Below are 22,249 nucleotides of genomic sequence, written 5' to 3' on the forward strand. Positions count from 1 at the left end.
GTACTGATACAACCTACAACAGAGGTAATCCTAAAAAAGGGAAGTGAAGGAAATCAGCCACAAAGACCACATATTGTAAAAAAAAACCACAACAAAGTGAGAGAGAGAGAGCAGATGCCATATATATGAAATGTCTGTAATACGCGAGCCTATAGAAACAGAAAGTAGATTAATGATTGCCTAGGGCTGGCAGGGGGATGGGGGGAGGAATGGAGAGAATGGGGAGTGACTGCTAATAGTTACAGGGTTCCATTTTGAGGGGGTCAAGAAATGTTCCAAAATTAGATTGTAGGGATGATTGGCCAACTCTGTAAATGTATTTGTAAGTATACATATGTACATATGTATAAATTGATTTTTGTATTTTAAACAGGTGAACTGTTTAATAGTATAGAAACTATATTAACTTTCCTAAATAAGCCTGTGAATTCTCTTAAATAACTTGTGTATTTGAGGTGAAGGGGTGTCTGAACAAGTTCTGGGGGATTTCAGAAGCCCCGAAGTTTAAAGAAAGATGGGAAGAAGGGCAGGACTGGGACCAGATGTTGGCAAAGCAACTTAATTTTCTTCCTCTCTCAACTCACGGGGCGAGACCACGCCCCTTCCCCGTCTCCTAGCAACCAGCTCCCTTAAGGCGCTCTGCTTTGTGCCTCACTCCATAACTTCCGCTCCGCGACCGGAAGTGAAGTCATAGCCGGCGGCTTTCCCGGGAGTTCGACGCTTGTTGTGAGTGCCGCGGCTGAACAAGTGTTTCCCTGGAAGTGGCGGTCTCCCTCCCTCTCCCGAGCTCCGCCTTCCCTCCGGTGCCGGGACCCTGAGGAGTGTAGAGGACCTCGAGAGTCCAGAAGTCCGCGCGTGAGGAAGGCGAGGCCCGGAAACGCGTGGCCCCGAGGGCAGAGTAGGGGGCTGGCGGGGGCAGCTCCCTGGGTATCTGTGCAATTGGATCAGCCTGGCTGCTTCCGTCTGCTTCGTCCCCGAAAGCTTCCCCCGTTCTCCCGGGCGGACAGCTGGGCTTCCTGGAGATTGGGGCTTTTCTGCGTCGCTCCCCAACACCCCACTGCTTGCCTTTGAAGGAAGACCCCCCCCCCCCTCATAGAGGCGACTGACTAGGCTGCCGACTCCCTCCCTCGCCCAGACCCTGAAGTGACCCACCATGGCCTTAGTGTGAGCGAGTGACCGACCTGTGGCGCTTTTCCGGAGTCCAGGGTAAATGTTTATCGGTGCGCATGGCCCCGTGTGTGTGTGTGTCTTTTATTTCCTGCAAAATCGGAGCTAGGAGAAACCCCTGGGCTGTGTTTGGCAATTGTGGATTTTGGTTTACTTTTTAAACATCTTTGCCAGGGTTTCTTCCCTGTGGCTGTTGCAGATCAGACAACTTCGTGCCTTCTATTAGCTGGGTGGGAAGGCCCAGGAGGTACTGATATTTTGGATGTTGGCCTGGCCTTTGAAAAGTTCAGTGACTTGTATTAGGCGGTTCTTAGTTTTAAGCTCTTTACAAATATACTTTTTATTATTTCTTTTTATTGATTTTAGAGGGAGAGAAACAAATTTTGAGAATCATTGATCGGCTGCCTCCTGCGCGCTCCCTACTGGGGATCGAGTCCACAGCCCCGGCCTGTGCCCTGAGGGGGAATCCAACCTTGACCTCCTGGTTCATAGGTCCGCACTCAACCAGTTTTTAGTGTGTTTTTGTCTTATGTTTAATTCTACAAGTTCTTCTTGAACAATGATTGGTCACTCTCACAGCCCTAGGTACAATACTGAACATATATAGTAAAGGCTTAGTCATTTTAAAAATCAGAAAATACAGATTTTAACATCTTTAACTTAATATTGAAGGAGCCTATTTAAATACAGCCCAGCTCCTGGAAAGGACAACATAAAATAAGATTTTTTTAGATAAATGTGTATGAAATTTAGAGGCTACCTGGAAGGGTAGGTACAATGATCTCAATGGAAGAGAAATATGGTTACATCTATCTTTTAGGAGGAGACCAAATAAAGAACGATGTTTCATTTTCCCCTTTGCTTCTTTTTTTTTTTTAATAGGTGGTGTTTCCTAACTACTGGCCCAGAGGCACTCGCTCCCATTATGGGAAATCAGCTCGCTGGCATAGCTCCTTCCCAGATCCTTTCTGTGGAGAGTTACTTCTCAGATATCCATGACTTTGAATATGATAAGAGCCTGGGGAGTACTCGTTTTTTTAAAGTTGCTAGAGCGAAGCACCGAGAAGGCCTGGTGGTTGTGAAGGTCTTTGCAATTCAGGATCCCACATTGCCTTTAACCAGCTATAAACAAGAGCTGGAGGAACTGAAAATCAGGCTTCATTCAGCACAAAACTGTCTACCTTTCCAGAAAGCAGCAGAAAAAGCATCTGAGAAAGCAGCCATGCTCTTCAGGCAGTATGTGCGAGACAATCTCTATGATCGCATAAGTACCCGTCCATTCTTAAATAACATTGAAAAACGTTGGATTGCTTTCCAGATTCTGACAGCTGTGGACCAAGCACACAAATCTGGAGTCCGTCATGGGGACATCAAGACAGAGAATGTCATGGTCACCAGTTGGAACTGGGTCCTCTTAACTGATTTTGCCAGTTTTAAACCCACTTACCTTCCAGAAGACAACCCAGCAGATTTCAATTATTTCTTTGACACGTCACGGAGGAGAACTTGTTATATTGCTCCCGAGCGTTTTGTTGATGGTGGGTTGTTTGCCACTGAGTTAGAATATATGAGAGATCCTTCAACTCCACTTGTAGACTTAAATAGCAATCAGAGAACAAGAGGAGAGTTGAAGCGAGCAATGGACATCTTTTCGGCAGGTATTTGAGTTGGCTAAATTTGCTAAGGGGGGATGTGCATATAATTTAACTGGAATATAGAAATGCATTACTGTTAACTAGATTATAGATAGACCTTATTAAGCTTTTACCAGCTTTACATATACATTTGTGTGTACATGTATTTTAATAGGATATTCTTCATTTTGGGTTTGCTGTTTCCTTGAGATTAGAATCAGGTTATTCATTTTCGGTAAGAATAGTACATGGGTGATAATGTGTCTACGGTATCACCTCTGCAGTCAAATGGTGTCTGATGTTCAAGATATTGCCCAATTTCTCCTCTTCATAATTAATTTTTTTAAGTCATGTGATATGTACATTTTCTTTTTATTTATTTAGTTTTTAAAATATTTTTATTGATTTCAGAGAGGAAGGGAGAGGGAGAGAGAGATAGAAGCATCAATGATGAGAGAGAATCACTGAGCAGCTGCCTCGAGCCTGCAACCTGGGCATGTGCCCTTGACCGGAATCGCACCTGAGACCCTTCAGTCCGCAGGCCAGCGCTATATCCACTGAGCCAAACCAGCTAGGGCCATAATTAATTTTTTAAATCCCTTGCAACTAATAACCTGTGGGAGGGGCTTCAAGACCAGTTGTCACAATTTTCTCCTTGATTTGGCATCCACTGATGATTATTCTTGCTTGATCCAATCTTTATTGTGATGGCTTTAACATGATGATTTTCCAGTTCCAGCCCTTTTCCACATTGATCAATAGGCTCTCAGCATTCTATTATACTCAGGTGTCTTTTTCCCCCTCATTTATTTTATATAGGTAGGGAGTCCTACACTCAGTTTTGGAGGACTTTAAAAATCTATATTCATCAGAGACGTTGGTCTGTACTTTTATTGTGATGTCTTTATCTGGTTTGGTATAAGGGTAGTGTTGGCATCATAGAATGAGTTGGAAGGTGTTCCCTCCTCTTCCATTTCTTGAGAGAATTTGTGAAGGGCGAATGCTAGTTCCTTCAAAGTTTGATGGAATTCACCTGGTAAGCCATCTTGGTGTAGACTTTTCTTTGTGGGAAATTTTTCATAACCAATTCAGTCTCTTATAATGCTCATTCAGATTTCCTATTTCTATTTAGGGCAGCTTTGGTAATCTATTTCTGTGAATCTGTCCATTTCATCTAGATGACCACATTTGTTGGCATATAGTTATTCATTCTGTACTGTTGGTAGTAATGTGCCTTTTCCACCCCAGTCTTCGTGATTCCTTTCCTTCTGTTTACTTTGGTTTGAGTTTACTCTCTTCTTGTTTCTTAAGGTATTTATAGATACACATTTCCTCTAAACACTGCTTTAGTTGCATCACCTATGTTTTTGTATGTTGTATTTTTGTTTTCATTCATCTCAAAGTATTTCATAATTTCCCTTTGATCTATTGGTTATTTAGGAGTATGATTACTTCTTAATATTTGAATTTTTAAACTTTTTTCTGTTCCTAATTTCTTTTTTGTTCTGTTGTGATTTGAAGAACACAGTTTGTGTGATTTGAGTTCTTTTAAACTTACGGAGCCTTGTTTTATGACCTAGCATACAGTCCAACCTGGAGAGTGTCCCGTTTGTACTTGAGAAGAATTTTGCATTCTATTGTTGGGTGGAGTGTTTCTTTGATTTCTGTTAGATCCAGTTGGTTCATAGTGTTGTTCAGTTCTATTTCCTTCTTGGTTATGATGTTTGTAATTGCTATTTTTAAGTCTTTTATTCTAAAACTTACATTATATAGGTGGAAATTAATGAAATAAATGTTTTGAGTGTTTATTATGTGTCAGGAATTGTCTTAGTTGCTGGGGATTTTTCAGTGAACAAAATAGAAAAAATCCCTTCCTCATGGAGTTTGCTTTCTAGTGGGCATGTAGACAATAAAGAAATAAATACATTAAATATATATAATTTGGCAGTTGATGTTGTGGGTTAAACAGCAGGGAAAGGGAAAGGGAATGTGCCAGGTGTGGAGTATGAGGTAGTTGTAGTTGTGGGCCTAAACTGGGCAGTCAAGAAAGGCCTCACTGCTAAAGTGGTATTTGATTAAAGATCTGAAGGAGATGGAGGTATAAACTGTCCTACTTGGGGAATAGCATTTTTGGCAGAAGGATCAGCAAATGTAAAGGCTGTGAGCTAATGCTATGTAAGGATCTCTTTAAGAATTGTTAAATGTGCAGGCTCTATTCCCAGTTAAGGGTGTGTGCAGGAGGCAGATGATCAATAATTCTCATCATTGATATTTTAGTTTAATGATGAATAAATGAATTGTCAGCTATGATTTCTCAGTAATTCCTTTTGAATTTAATTTCTATAAATCCATACTTTAAAAAAAAAACACCCCAGTGTATTTCTTGTGGCTTTACTCTATCCACCTATTTCTAAATGTATGGTGTGTACATTATATGTGCACATTCATTTAAAATTATAGAACTAGGAAGTAACTTTATTTAAGTTTTGTTGTTTTTTTTTAAGAGGGGCAAAAATAGAATGGGCCTTTTTGACGTTACACTTTTTGAAACTGATGGTTAGGCAATCGATATTTTCCCTATCTTGATTGATTGTTGTATATTGCATTAAAATTTATAATTCAGTTTACTTGGTTTCACATTTTGAGTTTTATGAATTCTCTGAAGCCTTGATCTGTATTAATGATTTCTTGCTTTTCATTTTTAATGGAATTATATCTGCTATTTTCCAGGTTGTGTGATAGCTGAGCTTTTTACAGAAGGTGTACCATTATTTGATCTCTCTCAACTTTTGGCTTATAGAAATGGACAGTTTTTCCCTGAACAAGTGCTAAATAAAATTGAAGATCGCAGTATCAGAGATTTGGTAACTATGCTACAAATATTTACCATAAAGAATTTAATAGAATTTTGTTCTTTTGCATTAGTCCATTCTCTAAAGTGTTATAGATTTGGAACAAAGCAATAAAGTCCTATAGACTAATACAAATACCTTATAGTTTTTACTTTATTAGGGAGAAATGTACAATTCCCCTTCCCCCCTTCCCAGACACAGAGCTTCTTTGACTTATTTTTTTATATGTGCGTGTGCACACACACACACACATACACACACACACTCAAACTCACACAGACACCTCTTCCCATTATAATCTTTAGCTCTGCTTTGGATGGGTTTAAACCAGCCGTGGCTAAACTACTGCCCGCGGGCCGGATGAAATGAATAAAACTAAAAAAAAAAGACCGTTCCCTTTTATGTAATGATGTTTACTTTGAATTTATATTAGTTCACACAAACACTCCATCCATGCTTTTGTTCCAGCCCTCCGGTCCAGTTTAAGAACCCATTGTGGCCCTCGAGTCAAAAAGTTTGCCCACCCCTGGTTTAAACAGAAGTAAGGAGATGCCTGGGGGTTAGAGAAGTTGTCCAAGCTAGAGCTTGCTAGTAAGATATGAAGAAGACAGGAAATATCAACTTGAATATAATGCAGCAATATAAGGCCATTTCATATAGAAGCTACTAACTTTGTATACTACCCTTGACACTGAGGGCAGTTCTGGAAGGGAAGATATAGAATCACAGATTAGTATGGCAGAACAGATATGAGGAATTCTGTGGGAGGTCATATAAGCCATATATCCATATTACTGTTTGAGGGGATCTTTTTAAAGTCAGTCAGTATAGGAACTGATGCTTATGATGATGATTCTGAGTCATGGAAAGGATATGGTGTATTTAAAATATCCTTTAGTAAGGTAGGGAAATATTTTAATTTCTCTTACAAATAGCAAATACTAAAAAATATGCTTCAGATGAAGGAAACTAATTTAGCTCACCTGGATTAGGAGTTGGTATATTTGGCTGGTATGTCTTTGGATGTGGCATGCATTCATTCACGTTACACTGCCATGAATTTGGGCCTACATTTTCTTAACTGTGAAAGGAGTGAATTGACTAATCTTTAGAGCTTAACCTGTCAAAGTAATTCTATTAGGTCACTTTTCCTTATTTATAGTATATTTGATTCCCCCAAGTTTAATATGAATCTCTTATTTAGAATTAAACAGAAAGCTCAAATAACTAGATATACGTATATGATATTTTGAGTATTTGAATAATGGCTAATACAGTGGGAGGGTCTAGGAATGATTAAACTATGCTCTGTATATTGAACAAATTTTCTTATGTTGCTAGAAAACGTAAGATAAATTCAAATAGGTATGTCATTTCTAGTGTTTGCAGGATTTAACACTTCTTTTACACTACTTGAAAAGTTTAAACCACTGATTCCCTTTGTGAACAGATTCTAGTGCTACACCTACTAGTAAACCATGTATTTCCTAAAGCTTGTGAAACTAAGTCTAAACCAGAACTCTGGTATGTAAATAGGTTTTAGGGGATCTGTAATTCTCTTCAGAATTGTGTGTAATTTTGTATGCAAAACTTGTGTGTATACCTCTTTCTCTGAAGAAAATCCCATTGCTTCCTCAGATTCTCAGTGGCATCTCCTCAAAAAAAGTTTAAGAATCCTTGAGTTGTGGGCAGCAGTATATTACTCTTCTGTCTTAATAAATAGGGAATGTTGAACAGAATTCACCTCCTCTTTATGTGTCTGGATCATCTGTAATATGTTCATATGTAATTTCTTACTGCTTTTTAGGACAGTAGTAGAGTCACATATTACTCAGTAGTTAGGTTCTGAAAGTAGTTTGAATGGTAAAGATTGAGAAGAGTCAGACTTCACAAATCCTTTAAATCACGGTTAAGATGCCCTTGTAGCTTTTCTCTGATTTAATTTGCTGTTCTCAAATCTATTTTTTGCTCTCTTTCTCCCTTGGTATAGGTAACTCAGATGATTCACCGTGAGCCAGATAAACGGTTAGAAGCAGAAGATTACTTAAAGCAGCAGCGTGGCAATGCCTTTCCTGAAATATTTTATACTTTCCTTCAGCCCTACATGGCCCAGTTTGCCAAGGAAACGTTTCTTTCTGCAGATGAGCGTATTCTGGTCATACGGAAGGATTTGGGCAACATTATTCACAATCTCTGTGGACATGATCTGCCGGAAAAAGCTGAAGGAGAGCCCAAGGAAAATGGGCTGGTTATCTTGGTGTCTGTTATAACCTCCTGTCTACAGACCCTTAAATACTGTGATTCCAAACTTGCTGCTTTGGAACTTATTCTCCATTTGGCTCCACGATTAAGTGTAGAAATTCTTTTGGATCGTATTACTCCATATCTTTTGCACTTCAGCAATGACTCTGTTCCTAGAGTGAGGGCTGAAGCCTTGAGGACATTGACCAAAGTTCTAGCTCTTGTCAAAGAGGTTCCTCGCAATGATATCAATATCTATCCGGAATATATTCTGCCGGGCATAGCCCACTTGGCCCAAGATGATGCTACTATTGTCAGACTAGCCTATGCTGGTAAGAGATTATTGTCTAAGTAATAGCTACTCATATTTATGAAGTTAGTGACTATAATACCTCTTGTTTCTCTGATTTCTTTGGGAATTCTGAGAATGACGTTTGGTCCCTGAACTATTTGTGTACATTTTAGTAATATTTATAGCTAATCTTTACCTGGGACTCAGCTTTCGTGTGTACTGTCATTTTTGAAGTAATCAGAATTAGCTAGTAAAAAGTATATAATACAGAATCTTGTGCTTTTACTGGGAGTATTACATTTAATTTGAAGGGAGACTAATGTTTACAAATATGTGCTTCTGGGGTATGTCTTTAGGCCTTTATAAAGCTTCTCTGAACAAATAAGCTGTTTGAATATCAATTTTAGGATATACAACAATTTATTGTTGAAAAGATTTATTTTGCTGGGTAATTTGGTGTTGAAAGAATCTAGCCTATTAACTTACTGAATTTAAGGTCCTTTCAGTTACTATAGTGCTTAGGATGTATGGCTTCTTTGTGGTGAAATGAGTGTGTTAAATAACACACCTGCATGTTTTACTTGTAATTCTCATAAAATCAAGTGATACAGATTCATTTTTTTAGCTTCCTAATTCTAAATGCTTATTACTGCATGGAAATGCCATTGAAACATTTACATAATTCCATAATTTATTTCTAAAATGTAATCTTATGGAAATCAGGGATTCTTTTTTGAAGTCCATAACATGTGGTGATGATATTGTCATGTTGCTGTACGATGCTTGCTTAGGAAACATCTTACAGATTTTTAATCCTCACCTGAGAGTATGTTTGTTTATTCTTAGAGAGAGGAATGGGGGGAGAGAGAGAGAAAACATCAATACATTGCCTCCCTTACTCACCCCTGACCAGGGATTGAACCCGTCACCTTTTGGTGTATGGAACAATGCTCCAACCAATTGAGCCACCCGGCCAGGGCGCACCTATTAGTATTTTAATGGAACATGTGAAAAATGGTCTTTGGACGCTGGCCTTATATACTAGGCACATCCACAAAGTGATTGGCAGTTGTTGGGTTTCTTTTTTTATTTGTATATTTTTATTTTTGTTTATCTATCAGCCTATTTACTTATGTATGGTTTCTGGTTTCCATAACTGTATAGGTATAAGTTTCAGGGATAGAAAATTAGAAAATGAAGGATTTCTTTAAGATAGATCTGAGTTTATTATTTGTAACAAAGCACATTTATAATTCACTTGGTAAATATAAACAATTGAACCAGATAAAATTAAATAACAGTTTTTAGGTTTTAAAAACAAGCTGTATCTTTAGGGTTTCATGACCTACTTTTGACCCAGGGGATTTTAGTCTGTTCTTTAATTGTATAAAATAGGTAAGATTTTGATATGTAGGTGCCATATTAACATATTGACAATCAATTACTAATATTAGTAAGTCATAGCATAAAAATAATGGTATTTGTTGAAAACTCTCCTGTGTGTCAGGTATCTACTGTTCAGGCTTGTTGCAAGGGTTAGTTGCAAGAGAAACATAGCTTCTAAGATAGATTTTAGATTCTAAGGTTTATATGTCTTTCACAACTACCCCTTGCAAAAACCTTGAGCAGTGACTGTTAATTCCTTCATTTTACCAGTGAGGAAATTGGGAATGAGAGAGTCTAAAAAACAGGACCCCAAAGTGTCTGGTCTAATTCTTTCTCAGTTCTACGAATTACTGGTCTAGACCTTGATTTTGAAGTAATCCTGCTTTTCTTTGGTCTTTTGGGTTTTTATGATGCGAGTCCATGATAACCCAGGGACAGTGCCAGTACTTTGCATTGTCCCTTCACCATGGCTTGGTGCATGACAAAGCTACCTTTTTTAATAGAGCCAGAGGTGTGTTTGAACTTGTATGGTTAAGTATAATTAAACCACACATGTTAGTATTTATAAACGTTTAAAATCAATTTGTAAATTTCTTTTACATTATTCTTTTTTAGCTCAGAGATGTTGGTATATATTTGTATCTTATGTAAACTATCCAAATATATTGTGGTTTATAAACTTCAATGGGGAATAAGCATAACTTAGACTTTAGAGTTTCAGAAAAATAAGAGACTTTTCTTAATAAAGATATGTTTATTAAAGTGGGAATATTCATCTAGAATTTTGACTTATTATCAGAGGATGGCCCTAAATTTCTCCATTTTTAGGGTGAGCAGGCATTGCAGGGTATTAATATCTTGCTTACTTAGAGGTAAATTTTTGTTTTATTCGGAACAGTGTTGAACCTGGGAGAGGTGGAGGAATCACTGCATTTGGTAGACTGAAAAATCTCGAATATTGTGAAGTGCATCTCAATTTCGGAAATGTAAAAAGTTAAGAGAAAGTGTCAGATTCAAAATAAAGTAGTTAAACTTTATGTTCAGTGCTATTTCCTGCAAAGATGGAAGAGTACAGAGTTAAGCTAAGAAGCACAGAAGTAGTAGAAGAAAGAAGGGTAGAAACTAACAAAAATGGAAGGAAGAAGATAGAAGCAATAGAGTAGATATAATTAATAGCAAATATGATAGCAGAACTCAGAAGTAGATACTTTCACAGTGGTGAGGAGTATCAGATAGTTTTACTAGATTACCAGAAAGAGAAAGGAGAAAATATAGACAACTACAGAAGTGTGGCAGTCTGACACTTTGGTTCCTTAAGAACTTCAGAGTATCACTTGTGAAGCAATCCAACAGTGATTGATTCAATTTGGTAATGACTCTTTGAAATAGAGGTGACTCATTTATATGTGAAGAAACTGAAGGCCAGATATGATAAGCAGCCAGCTAGTAAGTGGTAGGGTAGAGATTTGAGCCAAGGTCTGTGTGATCCCAAAGCCCAGCTTGCTCTGTTATTTCCATGTGAATGTTTGTTAGTCTAATGTCAAAATACTGTTTAAAGGGTAGGACTCTAAAAGGATTTTTTTTCCCTCAATAGATTTGAGGGCTGTGTTTTGGGTTATTTTTGCCTTTTTAAAAGATGCCTATGTTCAATATTAAAACAGTTTAGAAATAGTTGTAGATTATGAAATTAGTTACTAAAATATGATTTGGTTAAGTGCTAAATTTAAAAGTTCTACTTTTCCTCCTTAGTTTTATGATTATTATTTTATTTATAAAGAGTTAGGGAGGAAAAGTTATAAACATTACGGAGATTTAAGAAGATAATTATAATTTTTCTTCCTTTTATAGAAAACATAGCTCTGCTGGCAGAAACAGCTTTGAGATTCCTGGAATTAGTACAGTTAAAAAATCTGAATATGGAAAATGACCCAAATAGTGAAGAAATAGATGAAGTTACACATCCCAATGGAAATTATGACACAGGTAGTATGATTCTCTGTTCCAGATTTCCTATTACTTAGAATGAATTGCTAATGTGAACTTGGAACAAATCATCATTTCTAATTTTCATGTAAGGTGAAAGAATACCAGATGTATCGGTGGGAAGGATTCCTGGTTTCTGGTTGTTCTCTCTATTCTCAAACACTTACCTAGCCAGAAAACGATCAGCTTGTTGCTACAGGTTCTAAGCTCAGTTGTTTTTCAGCCAGAATTGATTTGTGTCAATAATAAAGCTAGCTGAATTATTTCATTCTTATGATAAAAGAAAAACCATTGACAACATCATAGCTAAAGAATCTAAATCTTTTCTCCTTATATGAGTATATCCTGTGTATCCTCAGTCATAAGCTTGTGTTTATTTTATATTATCTATGATTTACTTATTAAAACCCACACATTTTACTATAAAAGGACAGATATGATAATAAACACTTTGAGGTCAGAGTTCTTTTTATTTTTAAGAGGAAGGGAAAGGGAGAGAGAGAGAGAAACATCAATGATGAGAGAGAATCATTGATTGGCTGCCTCCTGCATGCCCCTTACTGGGAATTGAGCCGCCACCTGGGCATATGCCCTAGCAGGGAATTGAACCACCTGGTTCATATGTTGTTCATATGTCAACACTCAACCACTGAGCGACACTGGCTGGGCCTTAGTTTCTTTACATTCGTACAATTCTTAACAGACTTGTAGTTAATGTTTATTGAGTTAGATATTTAGAAGTGAAATAATATGCTTAGGTCTGTTCTAAGACGTTTCTAGTTGAGAAAAACTAGAGAAGTGTAGTTTTCAGATTTTTATGTTACAGATAACTGCAATAGTTCTATTGTAGAAAGCATCATTTTTAAGACAGCGTAATTATATGGAGTTCAAGACAAATAATTTTGAACTTACAGAAGAATACCTCAGAAAGGAAATCTTCACTTTTTCCATGGAACTAGAAAATAATACTGTTCAATGTTCTATAAACATGTAATTGGATCTTTTTATGTAATGACTTTAGGTGTTAAAACTTTTGGGGAGGTAACCTGAAGTTTTTCTTAATGTGAACATTATACAGACCTCCATTTTCCTTGACAGTGGATGCACCAGTAGTAGCCTCTGCCCTTATTCACGTAGCCAACAGATGATTGTCAAAGATAGCTCTGCATCAGGCAATTTTGTGCCTGCTATAAGCACTAGGGATACAGTGGTGCCTAAGACAGACAAGATCTTTGCTCTTGCGTTTACATTTTAGTAAGGGAAAGACAGACAAGTAAGTAAGGGGAGGGTGGATAGGAGATAAGGCCAGAGTGGTAGCCAGATCATGCAAAGCTTTGACAGGACTTGCAGTGTGTTTCTGAAGTTTCAGCCAGCCTTTAAGAATGCTTGCCCTGCATTATCAGATGATATCCTGAACCAGTCTAGTGTTTTCCAGTCCTTGATTTAGTTGATCTTATTGGAGCAGTATGGTCTCCTTTCTGGTGCTCCCATACTTTTCTCCTTAAGCCTCATAAATAGAGCTGTTTAATTAGTGAGATAGTAGCCAAGCTTGTGAAGCTTATTAGGATGTTCTTCAGTTTTATATTTCAGCTTTCCACCTATCCTTCAGAGTTCTAAATAGTGGAAAAACTTAGTGATTATAGACTTTCTATGGTGGCTTCTGTAATCCATTTCTCTGAGGAGTAAAAAGGAAGACTGGGTCTATTAGTATAAGGAAAAAGAACAGAATCTAGTTTTAATTTATTTTATTTTATTTTTTTTTTAGAGCTCCAAGCCTTGCATGAAATGGTCCAGCAGAAAGTTGTCACTTTGCTAAGTGACCCTGAAAATATCGTGAAACAAACCTTAATGGAAAATGGAATAACTCGGCTGTGTGTATTTTTTGGACGTCAAAAAGCCAATGATGTTTTATTGTCCCACATGATTACTTTCCTGAATGATAAGAATGATTGGCATCTGCGTGGAGCTTTTTTTGATAGTATAGTTGGTATGTTGTTTTTTAAATTTCGCTTTAAGGTTTTGAATTCTCAAAAAAATACATGCAATTTGAGAGGGGACATTACTACTAAATTTTATTAATAATGAATTGAGTTCCTGGTATTTCTGTCTGTCTTCCTGCTGCTTTTGGATGATAAGAATATCTTAGTTGATCAAGGGATTGGTTAAATTGTGATACATCCATATCAAGGAATACTATGTGGTCATTACAAACTGTTTTAAAATGATATTTAATGCCCCGGGAAAGTATCATGAAATACTATTAGAGTGACCGAATTATAGTGTAGGTCTATTTAAAGTATGATTCCAGTTGTATAAAGATAACAACAGTAAATCATATGTATTTATACAAAAGACTGAAATATATATACTAAGGTGTGAACAGTGGTAATATGTAGGACTGGGATTGTAGATGATTGTTTCTTTATATTTTCCATATTTGTCAAATTTTTTATAGTGAACATAACTTTTACAATCAGAAAATAATTGTTAAAGTGTAATTATGATTGAAAATCAATCTAATTAGAAGGAAAATTTAGGTTTGGTCAGTTATGAAATGTTATATGTTAAAGCCATCCTAGCTAATAAAACAGAAAAATGGTAATTGGCGTACGACAATACCCTTTTCATTGGCTAATCAGGGCTATATGCAAATTAACTGCCAACTATGATTGGCAGTTAACTGCCAACTAAGATTGGCAGTTAACTGCCAACAAGATGGCGGTTAATTTGCATACGTAGGCACAATGCAGGGAGGCGAAAGGGAAAGCAGGAAGAAGCCCCCTGCCACTGACAGTGATCGGAAACCCAGGGGGGAGCTAAGAGCTGGGGGGCAGGGCAAAGGCGGCCCTGGGGCCACCTTTGCCCTGCCCCCCAGCCATGATCGGAGAATCAGGCGCCTTTGCCGCCCTGGCCAGTGATAGCAGGAAGTAGGGGTGGAGCCAGCGATGGGAGCTGGGCACGGTGGAAGCTGGCAGTCCCAGGAGCTAGGGGTCCCTTGCCTGGGCCTAAAGCGGAGCCCACGATCGCGGGGCCACTGCAGTTGCGGGTCCCCGCTGCCCGGGCCGGACGCCTCAGCCAGAGGCGTTAGGCCTGGGCAGGGGTGGAGCCTGCAACCGCGGGGAGCTGGGGGTCCCCTGCCCAGGTTTGACACCTCTTCCGGAGGCCTCAGGCCTGGTCAAGGGGCCGATCTGGTGATTGGTGATCAGAGGGTGATGAGGGTCAACTCCTCTGGCCGAGGCATCAGGCCTGGGCGGGGGGCTGAGCCAGGGATTGGGGGGATATGATGGTCCCCTTGCCCAGGCCTAAAGCCTGGGTCAGAGGCGTCAGGCTTGGGCGGGGGGTGGAGCAAGCGATCAGAGGGAGATGGGGGTCCCCTTCCCAGGCATGATTCCTGGGCCAGAGGCCTCAGGCCTGGGCGGGGGCCAGAGCCAGTGATCAGTGGGAGATGGGGGTCCCCTGTCCAAGCCTGACACCTCTAGCAGAGGTGTCAGGCCTAGGCAAGGGGCCGATCAGGTGATCAGAGGGTGATGGGGGTTTACGCCTCTGGCTGAGGCATCACGCCTGGGCAAGGGGCAGAGCCAGCAATCGGAGGGGTCTGGGGGTCCCCTGCTCAGGCCTGATGCCTGGGCCAGAGGCCTCAGGCCTGGGCGGGGGCCAGAGCCAGTGATGGGGGGAGATGGGGGTCCCCTGTCCAAGCCTGACACCTCTGGCGGAGGCGTCAGGCCTGGGCAAGGGGCCGATCCTGCGATTGGAGGGTGATGGGGGTCAACGCCTGAGGGCTCCCAGTATGTGAGAGGGGGCAGGCTGGGCTGAGGGACACTCCCCCCCCCCCCACACACCCAGTGCACGAATTTCGTGCACCGGGCCCCTAGTGTTATTATAATTACCCACTAACCCTCTTTATATCATTTTGGACATGATTATAACAGCTTGCTGTTTAACTGAAAAGGTTTAAAGACTCTTTTACCCTTTGGAAAGCTTTGCTGATATTCAAATTTTCTCATGTAGTAGCGGAAAGCTGTAGGATTTAGATTTTGTTACCTTAAAATCTGGGAAAGTAACTGCTAAAATATTTGCTTTTGGGTGTATTTTCCTAAAAAATAAAAAAGGAAAGAAACTCATATGGCAATAGTATTAATGTTTCTGCAAATGCTGCTGTATAATGTTTTGGAGAAAGGTTACTTCCTACCTTTGAGAACCTGTGAAATTGCTTGCGTTGTTGTATTCTAGCCTCTATATTGTTGCTGAAGATAATCTAAAGCCAATCATTCTTCGTTTTTAGGGGACCTATATTTTTATTTTTATAAGTTCCTGGGATCTCTTCCCCCCAGCCCCCCACCCCTTGGTGTTCCATAATTTCTTAGTCATTTATTTTGTTGTGGGTCTTTTCATTTATTGTGCTGGGTAGGAAGTGCAATGTCATCTCCCTGATTGTTGCTCAATATATTTGGTTTTCGATTAATTTTATTGTTTTACTTAATGGCATTTGTACTTCCAGGTATAGAATACGTAATCATGTCATGTTGCTTCTCTTTTTCAGGTGTTGCTGCCTATGTTGGCTGGCAGAGCTCCTCAATTCTCAAACCCCTGCTGCAACAAGGTCTTAGTGATGCTGAGGAATTTGTTATTGTGAAAGCTCTTAACGCCCTTACCTGTATGTGCCAGTTAGGGCTGCTACAAAAACCCCATGTCTACGAATTTGCCAGTGATATTGGTAAGTTTCTGTTTCTCAAGATTAGGTTGGGAAAATTAGGAATTGGGAAGAGAAATAAAAATTGATAGAGTATTGTAAAACTTTTAGGCAAAATAGAGTCAGATTTTCAACTTTATTGTTCCCATATTGTGTATGTATGTACCTGAATGCACACACATGTACATGCTTAAACATGGATGCTTGTGTGCATGTGAGAGACAGGCAGGCAGGCAAACAGGATCATTTGGTTCTCCAGCCTGGGTTGGGAAGTAATCTCTTTGTTTTCATTTGTAATTAAGTTTTTGTGATATTTGAAAAATAAAGATTTGGCTTTTTTTATTAATCCTCACTGAAGATATTTTTTCCATTGATTTTTAGAGAGAGTGGAGGGGAGGAAAGAAGAGAGATAGAGTCAGAGACATTGATGTGAGAAAGACGCATCGATTGGTTGCCTCCTGCACATTCCCCTACCAGGGTTGGGGATTGAACCTGCAACCCAGCTTCTTGCCCTTGACCAGAATTGAACCTGTGACCCTTCGGTGTGCATGCCAACACTCTGAGCAACACTGGACAGGGCTTGTTTTTAACACAAAATGGATAGTCTATAACTGCTCTGAAGAGCCAACTTGTTTTGGTTTTTTTTTGACACTGGACTACTAGTCATGTTGAAATTGGATGTGGATGATTGTCTATGACGTGTCATTGTACTTATTGCCAGTTAAGAATTCTTAGTATTGGGGGGGAGGTTGGGGGTTAATAGGGGTATGAGGACACATTTGTAATACCCTAACCAATAAAGAAATTAAAGATTAAAAAAAAAAAGAATTCTTAGTATTGAAGTTTCTACTGTTGGTAATTTTATTAACCAGTGAAAGGGACTAATCCAGCCGTGGGCAAACTACGGCCCGCAGGCCAGATCCGGCCCGTTTGAAATGAATAAAACTAAAAAAAAAAAAGACCATACCCTTTTATGTAATGATGTTTACTTTGAATTTATATTAGTTCACACAAACACTCCATCCATGCTTTTGTTCCGGCCCTCCGGTCCAGTTTAAGAACCCATTGTGGCCCTCGAGTCAAAAAGTTTGCCCACCCCTGGACTAATCCCTTGACCTTTACAGCAATTACCTATTTACCTCAACTTAAAATTCAGAATAAGTGCAAACAAGTCAAATAACACACTCTAAAATTAAGACTATCCGCAGCTTTTAGTCTTCTTACCTCTTCACTTGAAGAAAATAATCAAAATAAGATTGCAGATTGGCTCTATCCAGAGAGGACATGAAATTTTAGAATAGTGCCTCTAGATAAAATATTTAATTGCTGTAAATGCCTTGCCAAGGGAAATTAATAGAAAACCAAAATTGGTTAGACTTGGTTAATAGGTTTTTTTTTGTTTTGTTTTTGAGGAACTCAGAGGAAAAAGACAAACGAGTTATTATTTATTTTTATTGTTTGGAAACTAGATGGTAGCTAGTAAAGATACATAAAATTTCTGAAGAATTTTAAGGCATGAATGTGGCTTTAAATAATTTTGTGTGAAAAAGTATATGTAGGTTGCTTATTTTATTCTCTTCAATCATTCTTTTAGTTTGTAACTCTAATTTGGTTTGAATTTTTTGATGATTATGTTAAAAATAATTCCAAACTTAATAGAAAATTGTTGAGTATTGGCAATACAATAAAATCTCCATTATATCGAAATATTTTGATTTTTTCCTATGAGCTACAGAGTATTGAACCTTAAGGGGTTCATTATCTCTATTTAAAAAAAAACAACAACAAAACTAGCCTGGCTGGCTTGGCTCCATGGTTGAGTGTTGACTGATGAACCGGGAGGTCACAGTTTGATTCCCTGTCAGTGCCTGGGTTGCAGGCTTGATCCCCTGGGTAGGGTGTGCAGGAGGCAGCTGATTGATGGTTCTCTCTTATCATTGATGTTTCTGTCTCTCTCTCCCTCTCCCTTCCTCTCTGAAATCAATGAAAAAAATATGTTATAGAAATACTAATAGCAGAATAAAAATTATTAATATTATAATAAATGATTTTGAATTTCTGGTCCTGTGTATTGTAAGGCAGATATAGAAAGCATGCATTTTGATGATAATATAGGGTGTCCCCCCAAAAATGTCTACACACTTTGAATGATTATGAAGTCAGACTTTATTAACATACTGTTCATTTTCAAAATTGAAAAGAATCTATAGAAATGAATAATTTTTTGTCACCTGTCCCCAAAAATGTATATACACTTTGAATAATTATAAAGGCGTTCTTTGTATTTCAACTGTGTTTTCAAATTTCCAGTAGCATTTTAGGATGAATCTCCTTTGTTCAAAGCTTAGTTTGGCTGAAAAAAAAGAAACATCAATTGAGCTATCAGCTATTAAAGTGTGTATACATATTGTTTTGGCAACCTGTATTAATGAGAAGATGTATTGTGTGAACATGCACATCTTGCGGCCTGGAATATTTTCCTGCTCGTTCTCATTTTTAAATTCTCATATCAGTGCTTTCTTCTTTTCTCCTGTAAAAGTGGCATTATTTCCCAAAGGTCAAGTTCTTCTTGCTTTTGCCTTTGATTCTCTTTATTTTAATTAATATCTTCTGTATATAAATATGTTCTCTAGTATATTCTGATTTCACATACATTTCTTATGTTGATTAATTTTTTGGAAATTATTTTTGATATATAATGTAGCTTATAATTGGCATTTTACTTATCTGAAAAATGGATGTCTATCAATTTTTAAGCAAAAACATCATAAAGACAGTTTTTTACCCTCTTCAATTTTATAGAGGTTTTTCTGGGTCCTGTTATTTCTAGTCATCGATCACAGAATGAACACATGGAGTACTATATGTATCTTTAATTTAGCATAAAAACAAATTATTATCTTTAGGTATAGAATAAATCCTGTGTAGTGGTACAACTTCTTGGATGGGGAACTCCCTCAGAATAAACTAAATGTAGGACCAGCTAAGGGGAAAAAGAAAACTTGTTGAGAAAATTTAAGTAAACAATCATTTGTTGTCATTTTAAACTATTTAAAAGAAATGCAGTTTTTTGTAATTTAGAAACACATTTTAAAAAGTGATAAAGTGCACACATCTCTCTGTTAGCATAGTCAGTCTTTGGTAGTGATATTTATTTATTTATTTAAATTAAATCTTTATTGTTCAGATTATTACAGTTGTTCCTCGTTTTCCCCCCCATAGCTCCCCTCCACCCGGTTCCCACCCCACCCTCTGCCCTCACCTCCCCCCCCCACTGTCCTCATCCATAGGTATACGATTTTTGTACAGCCTCTTCCCGCACCCCCCACACCCCTTTCCCCCCGAGAATTGTCAGTCCACTCCCTTTCTGTTCCCCTGATTCTATTATATTCAACAGTTTATTCTGTTCATCAGATTTTTTCACTTGATTTTTAGATTCACTTGTTGATAGATATGTACTTGTTGTTCATAATTTTTATCTTTACCTTTTTCTTCTTCTTCCTCTTCTTAAAGAATACCTTTCAGCATTTCATATAATACCGGTTTGGTGGTGATGAACTCCTTTAGCTTTTTCTTATCTGTGAAGCTCTTTATCTGACCTTCAATTCTGAATGATAGCTTTGCTGGGTAAAGTAATCTTGGTTGTAGGTTCTTGGTATTCATCACTTTGAATATTTCTTGCCACTTCCTTCTGGCCAGCATAGTTTTTGTTGAGAAATCAGCTGACAATCTTATGGGTACTCCCTTGTAGGTAAATAACTGTTTTTCTCTTGCTGCTTTTAAGATACTCTCTGTCTTTTGCTCTTGGTATTTTAATTATGATGTGTCTTGGTGTGGTCCTCTTTGGATTACTTTTGTTTGGGGTTCTCTGCGCTTCCTGGACTTGTAAGTCTATTTCTTTCACCAAGTAGGGGAAGTTTTCTGTCATTATTTCTTCAAATAGGTTTTCAGTATCTTGCTCTCTCTCTTCTTCTGGCACCCCTATAATTCGGATGTTGGTTCGCTTGAAGTTGTCCCAGAGGCTCCTGACACTATCTTCATATTTTTGAATTCTTTTTTCTTTTTGCTTTTCTGGTTGGGTGTTTTTTACTTCTTCGTACTTCAAATCTTTGACTTGATCCTTGCGATCCTCTAGTCTGCTGTTGGATCTCTGTATAATATTCTTTATTTCAGTCAGTGTATGCTTAATTTCTATTTGGTTCTTTTTCATATCCTCAAGGGTCTCACTAGATTTATTGAGGGTCTCACTAAATTTATCGGCGGTTTCTAGAAAATTCTTGAAAAACCTTATAACCATGGTTTTGAACTCTATATCCAGTAGTTTGCTTCCCTCTATTTCTGTCATTTGTGACCTGTTTCTTTGTCTCCGCATTTTGGCTGCTTCCCTGTGTTGATAGAGTGGCTTTCTGTGCCAGGTGTCCTGTAGGGCCCAGTGGCTCAGCCTCCCCAATTAGCTGAGGTGGACACTCTTGGTGAACCCCTTTGTGGGCTGTGTGCACACTCTTGTTGTAGTTAAGTCTTGATTGTATTTGGTATCACTGGGAGGAATTGACCTCTAGGCCAGTTGGCTGTGATAATCAGCTATGTCTATGGTGGGAGAACTTCTGTGCTGGAGACACCCTTATGGGGCAAGACTTGCTTCAGTGGGGCTTTAGTGTTCACTGAGTCTGCCCCCTGTGTGTGTCCCTTATGGATCTGAGGAGTTGTAATCTGGATGGTTCCACTCTGACCACTGGGTACACTGGCACTTGGATCTCTAAGGAGGTGCTAATTTAGCCTCTGCCTGAGGCTACCCAGAAGGAGCTATGGAGAGATCTGCAGATTCCTCTTCTTTGTTTGGGATTTGGAGGTGCCCAGATTAGGCCCAGCTGTGAAGCAATGCAAGCTGCTGTGGGGCCTTGGGCCTTCTTTTGGAAGTTCTGGGTCTCTCTGTCCCAGCTGCAGTTTGTTAGGTAATTTTAGATTGCAAAGGGCCAGGTCATTCATATGCAAAAGCCTCTGCGCACAGCTTGGGTGGGGCGGGGTCTCAGGGAATCAACTGGGCGGAGCAAACTGCTATGGCTGGTCCTCAGTCCTGCCCTAAGAGGCCCCGGGCCTCAGTGTCCCGAGGTAATCGCTGCAAGCACCTCTCAGAGAAAGCTGCCCTCGTGTTCCGATGCCGACAGTCCAGTTTCTCCCCGTATGAGTCTGGGTCCCCAGAGACTAGCCCGGAACTGGAGTTCAGAGTGGGAGGGTGTGTCTCCCTCCTGATTGAAAAAGACAACCGCATCCTCAGTTGTAAGCCCTCTCCGCGTGCGCCTCCATACCTCTGCACTTTACTTCCGCACCTCCTCTGAGTCTCAGTGTGCTTTTCTCTTTCCTTCTAGTTGTAGAATTTCCACTCAGCCAGCCTTCCTGTGGTTTTGGATGATGTCCGTTTTGTCTTTTAGTTGTATTTTTGAAGTGGTTGTGCGAGGCAGCAATTTCAGGTGTTTGCCTATGCCACCATCTTGGTTTCTCGGTAGTGATTCTTAAAGGGAAATGGTGCCGGTGATGGTGGTGGTCGTGATGGCGATTATCATGATATTTTTGGTAACTCTTTAAAAAACTGTACTCTTCCCACTTAGATATTCTGAATACTCACCTTCCCCAATGCTTGTACCCTGAGAATTGGAATGCGCTGGGTAGAGAAAAGATTGAGTACACTGTTTTTTTTAAGGAAATCCTCTTTTTTTTTGTTTTTTTTTGTTAATAATATCTTTTTTTTTTATTATTAGTTAAGGTATTACAAATGTGTCCTCATCCCCCCCATTAACCCCCAGCCTCCCCCCCCACACACAAACTCATGCTCCCATCCCCCCGTTGTCCATGTCCATTGGTTTGGCTTATATACATGTATACAAGTCCTTCTGTTGATCTCTTCCCTTTACCCCTGCCTTCCCCTACTTTCCTTCTGGGGATTGATAGCCTGATCGCTGTTTCTCAGTCTTTGGGTCTGTCCCTTTTCATCAGTCTATGTTGTTCT

At 39.1% G+C, this 22,249-nt stretch overlaps 1 protein-coding gene across 4 annotated transcripts in view; it reads left to right on the top strand.

Annotated features, from left to right (window-relative positions):
• The first annotated feature begins 676 nt into the window (after positions 1–676).
• PIK3R4 (phosphoinositide-3-kinase regulatory subunit 4) overlaps positions 677–22,249 on the top strand; it is a 61,747-nt gene continuing 40,174 nt past the window's right edge. Inside the window, exons 1-7 of one of the 4 annotated variants that reach the window (XM_059663969.1) lie at positions 677–1,206; positions 2,050–2,825; positions 5,532–5,665; positions 7,644–8,226; positions 11,421–11,555; positions 13,321–13,542; positions 16,096–16,269. In XM_059663969.1, the coding sequence (XP_059519952.1) occupies positions 2,093–2,825; positions 5,532–5,665; positions 7,644–8,226; positions 11,421–11,555; positions 13,321–13,542; positions 16,096–16,269 (1,981 nt within the window). In that variant the 5' untranslated portion in view covers positions 677–1,206; positions 2,050–2,092. The remainder of the gene's footprint in view (positions 1,207–2,049; positions 2,826–5,531; positions 5,666–7,643; positions 8,227–11,420; positions 11,556–13,320; positions 13,543–16,095; positions 16,270–22,249) is intronic. The other 3 variants (XM_059663970.1, XM_059663971.1, XM_059663972.1) reach the window with 3 other exon arrangements.

Source organism: Myotis daubentonii, chromosome 14 (genome assembly GCF_963259705.1).
Source record: "Myotis daubentonii chromosome 14, mMyoDau2.1, whole genome shotgun sequence".
NCBI classification, from domain to species: domain Eukaryota; kingdom Metazoa; phylum Chordata; class Mammalia; order Chiroptera; family Vespertilionidae; genus Myotis; species Myotis daubentonii.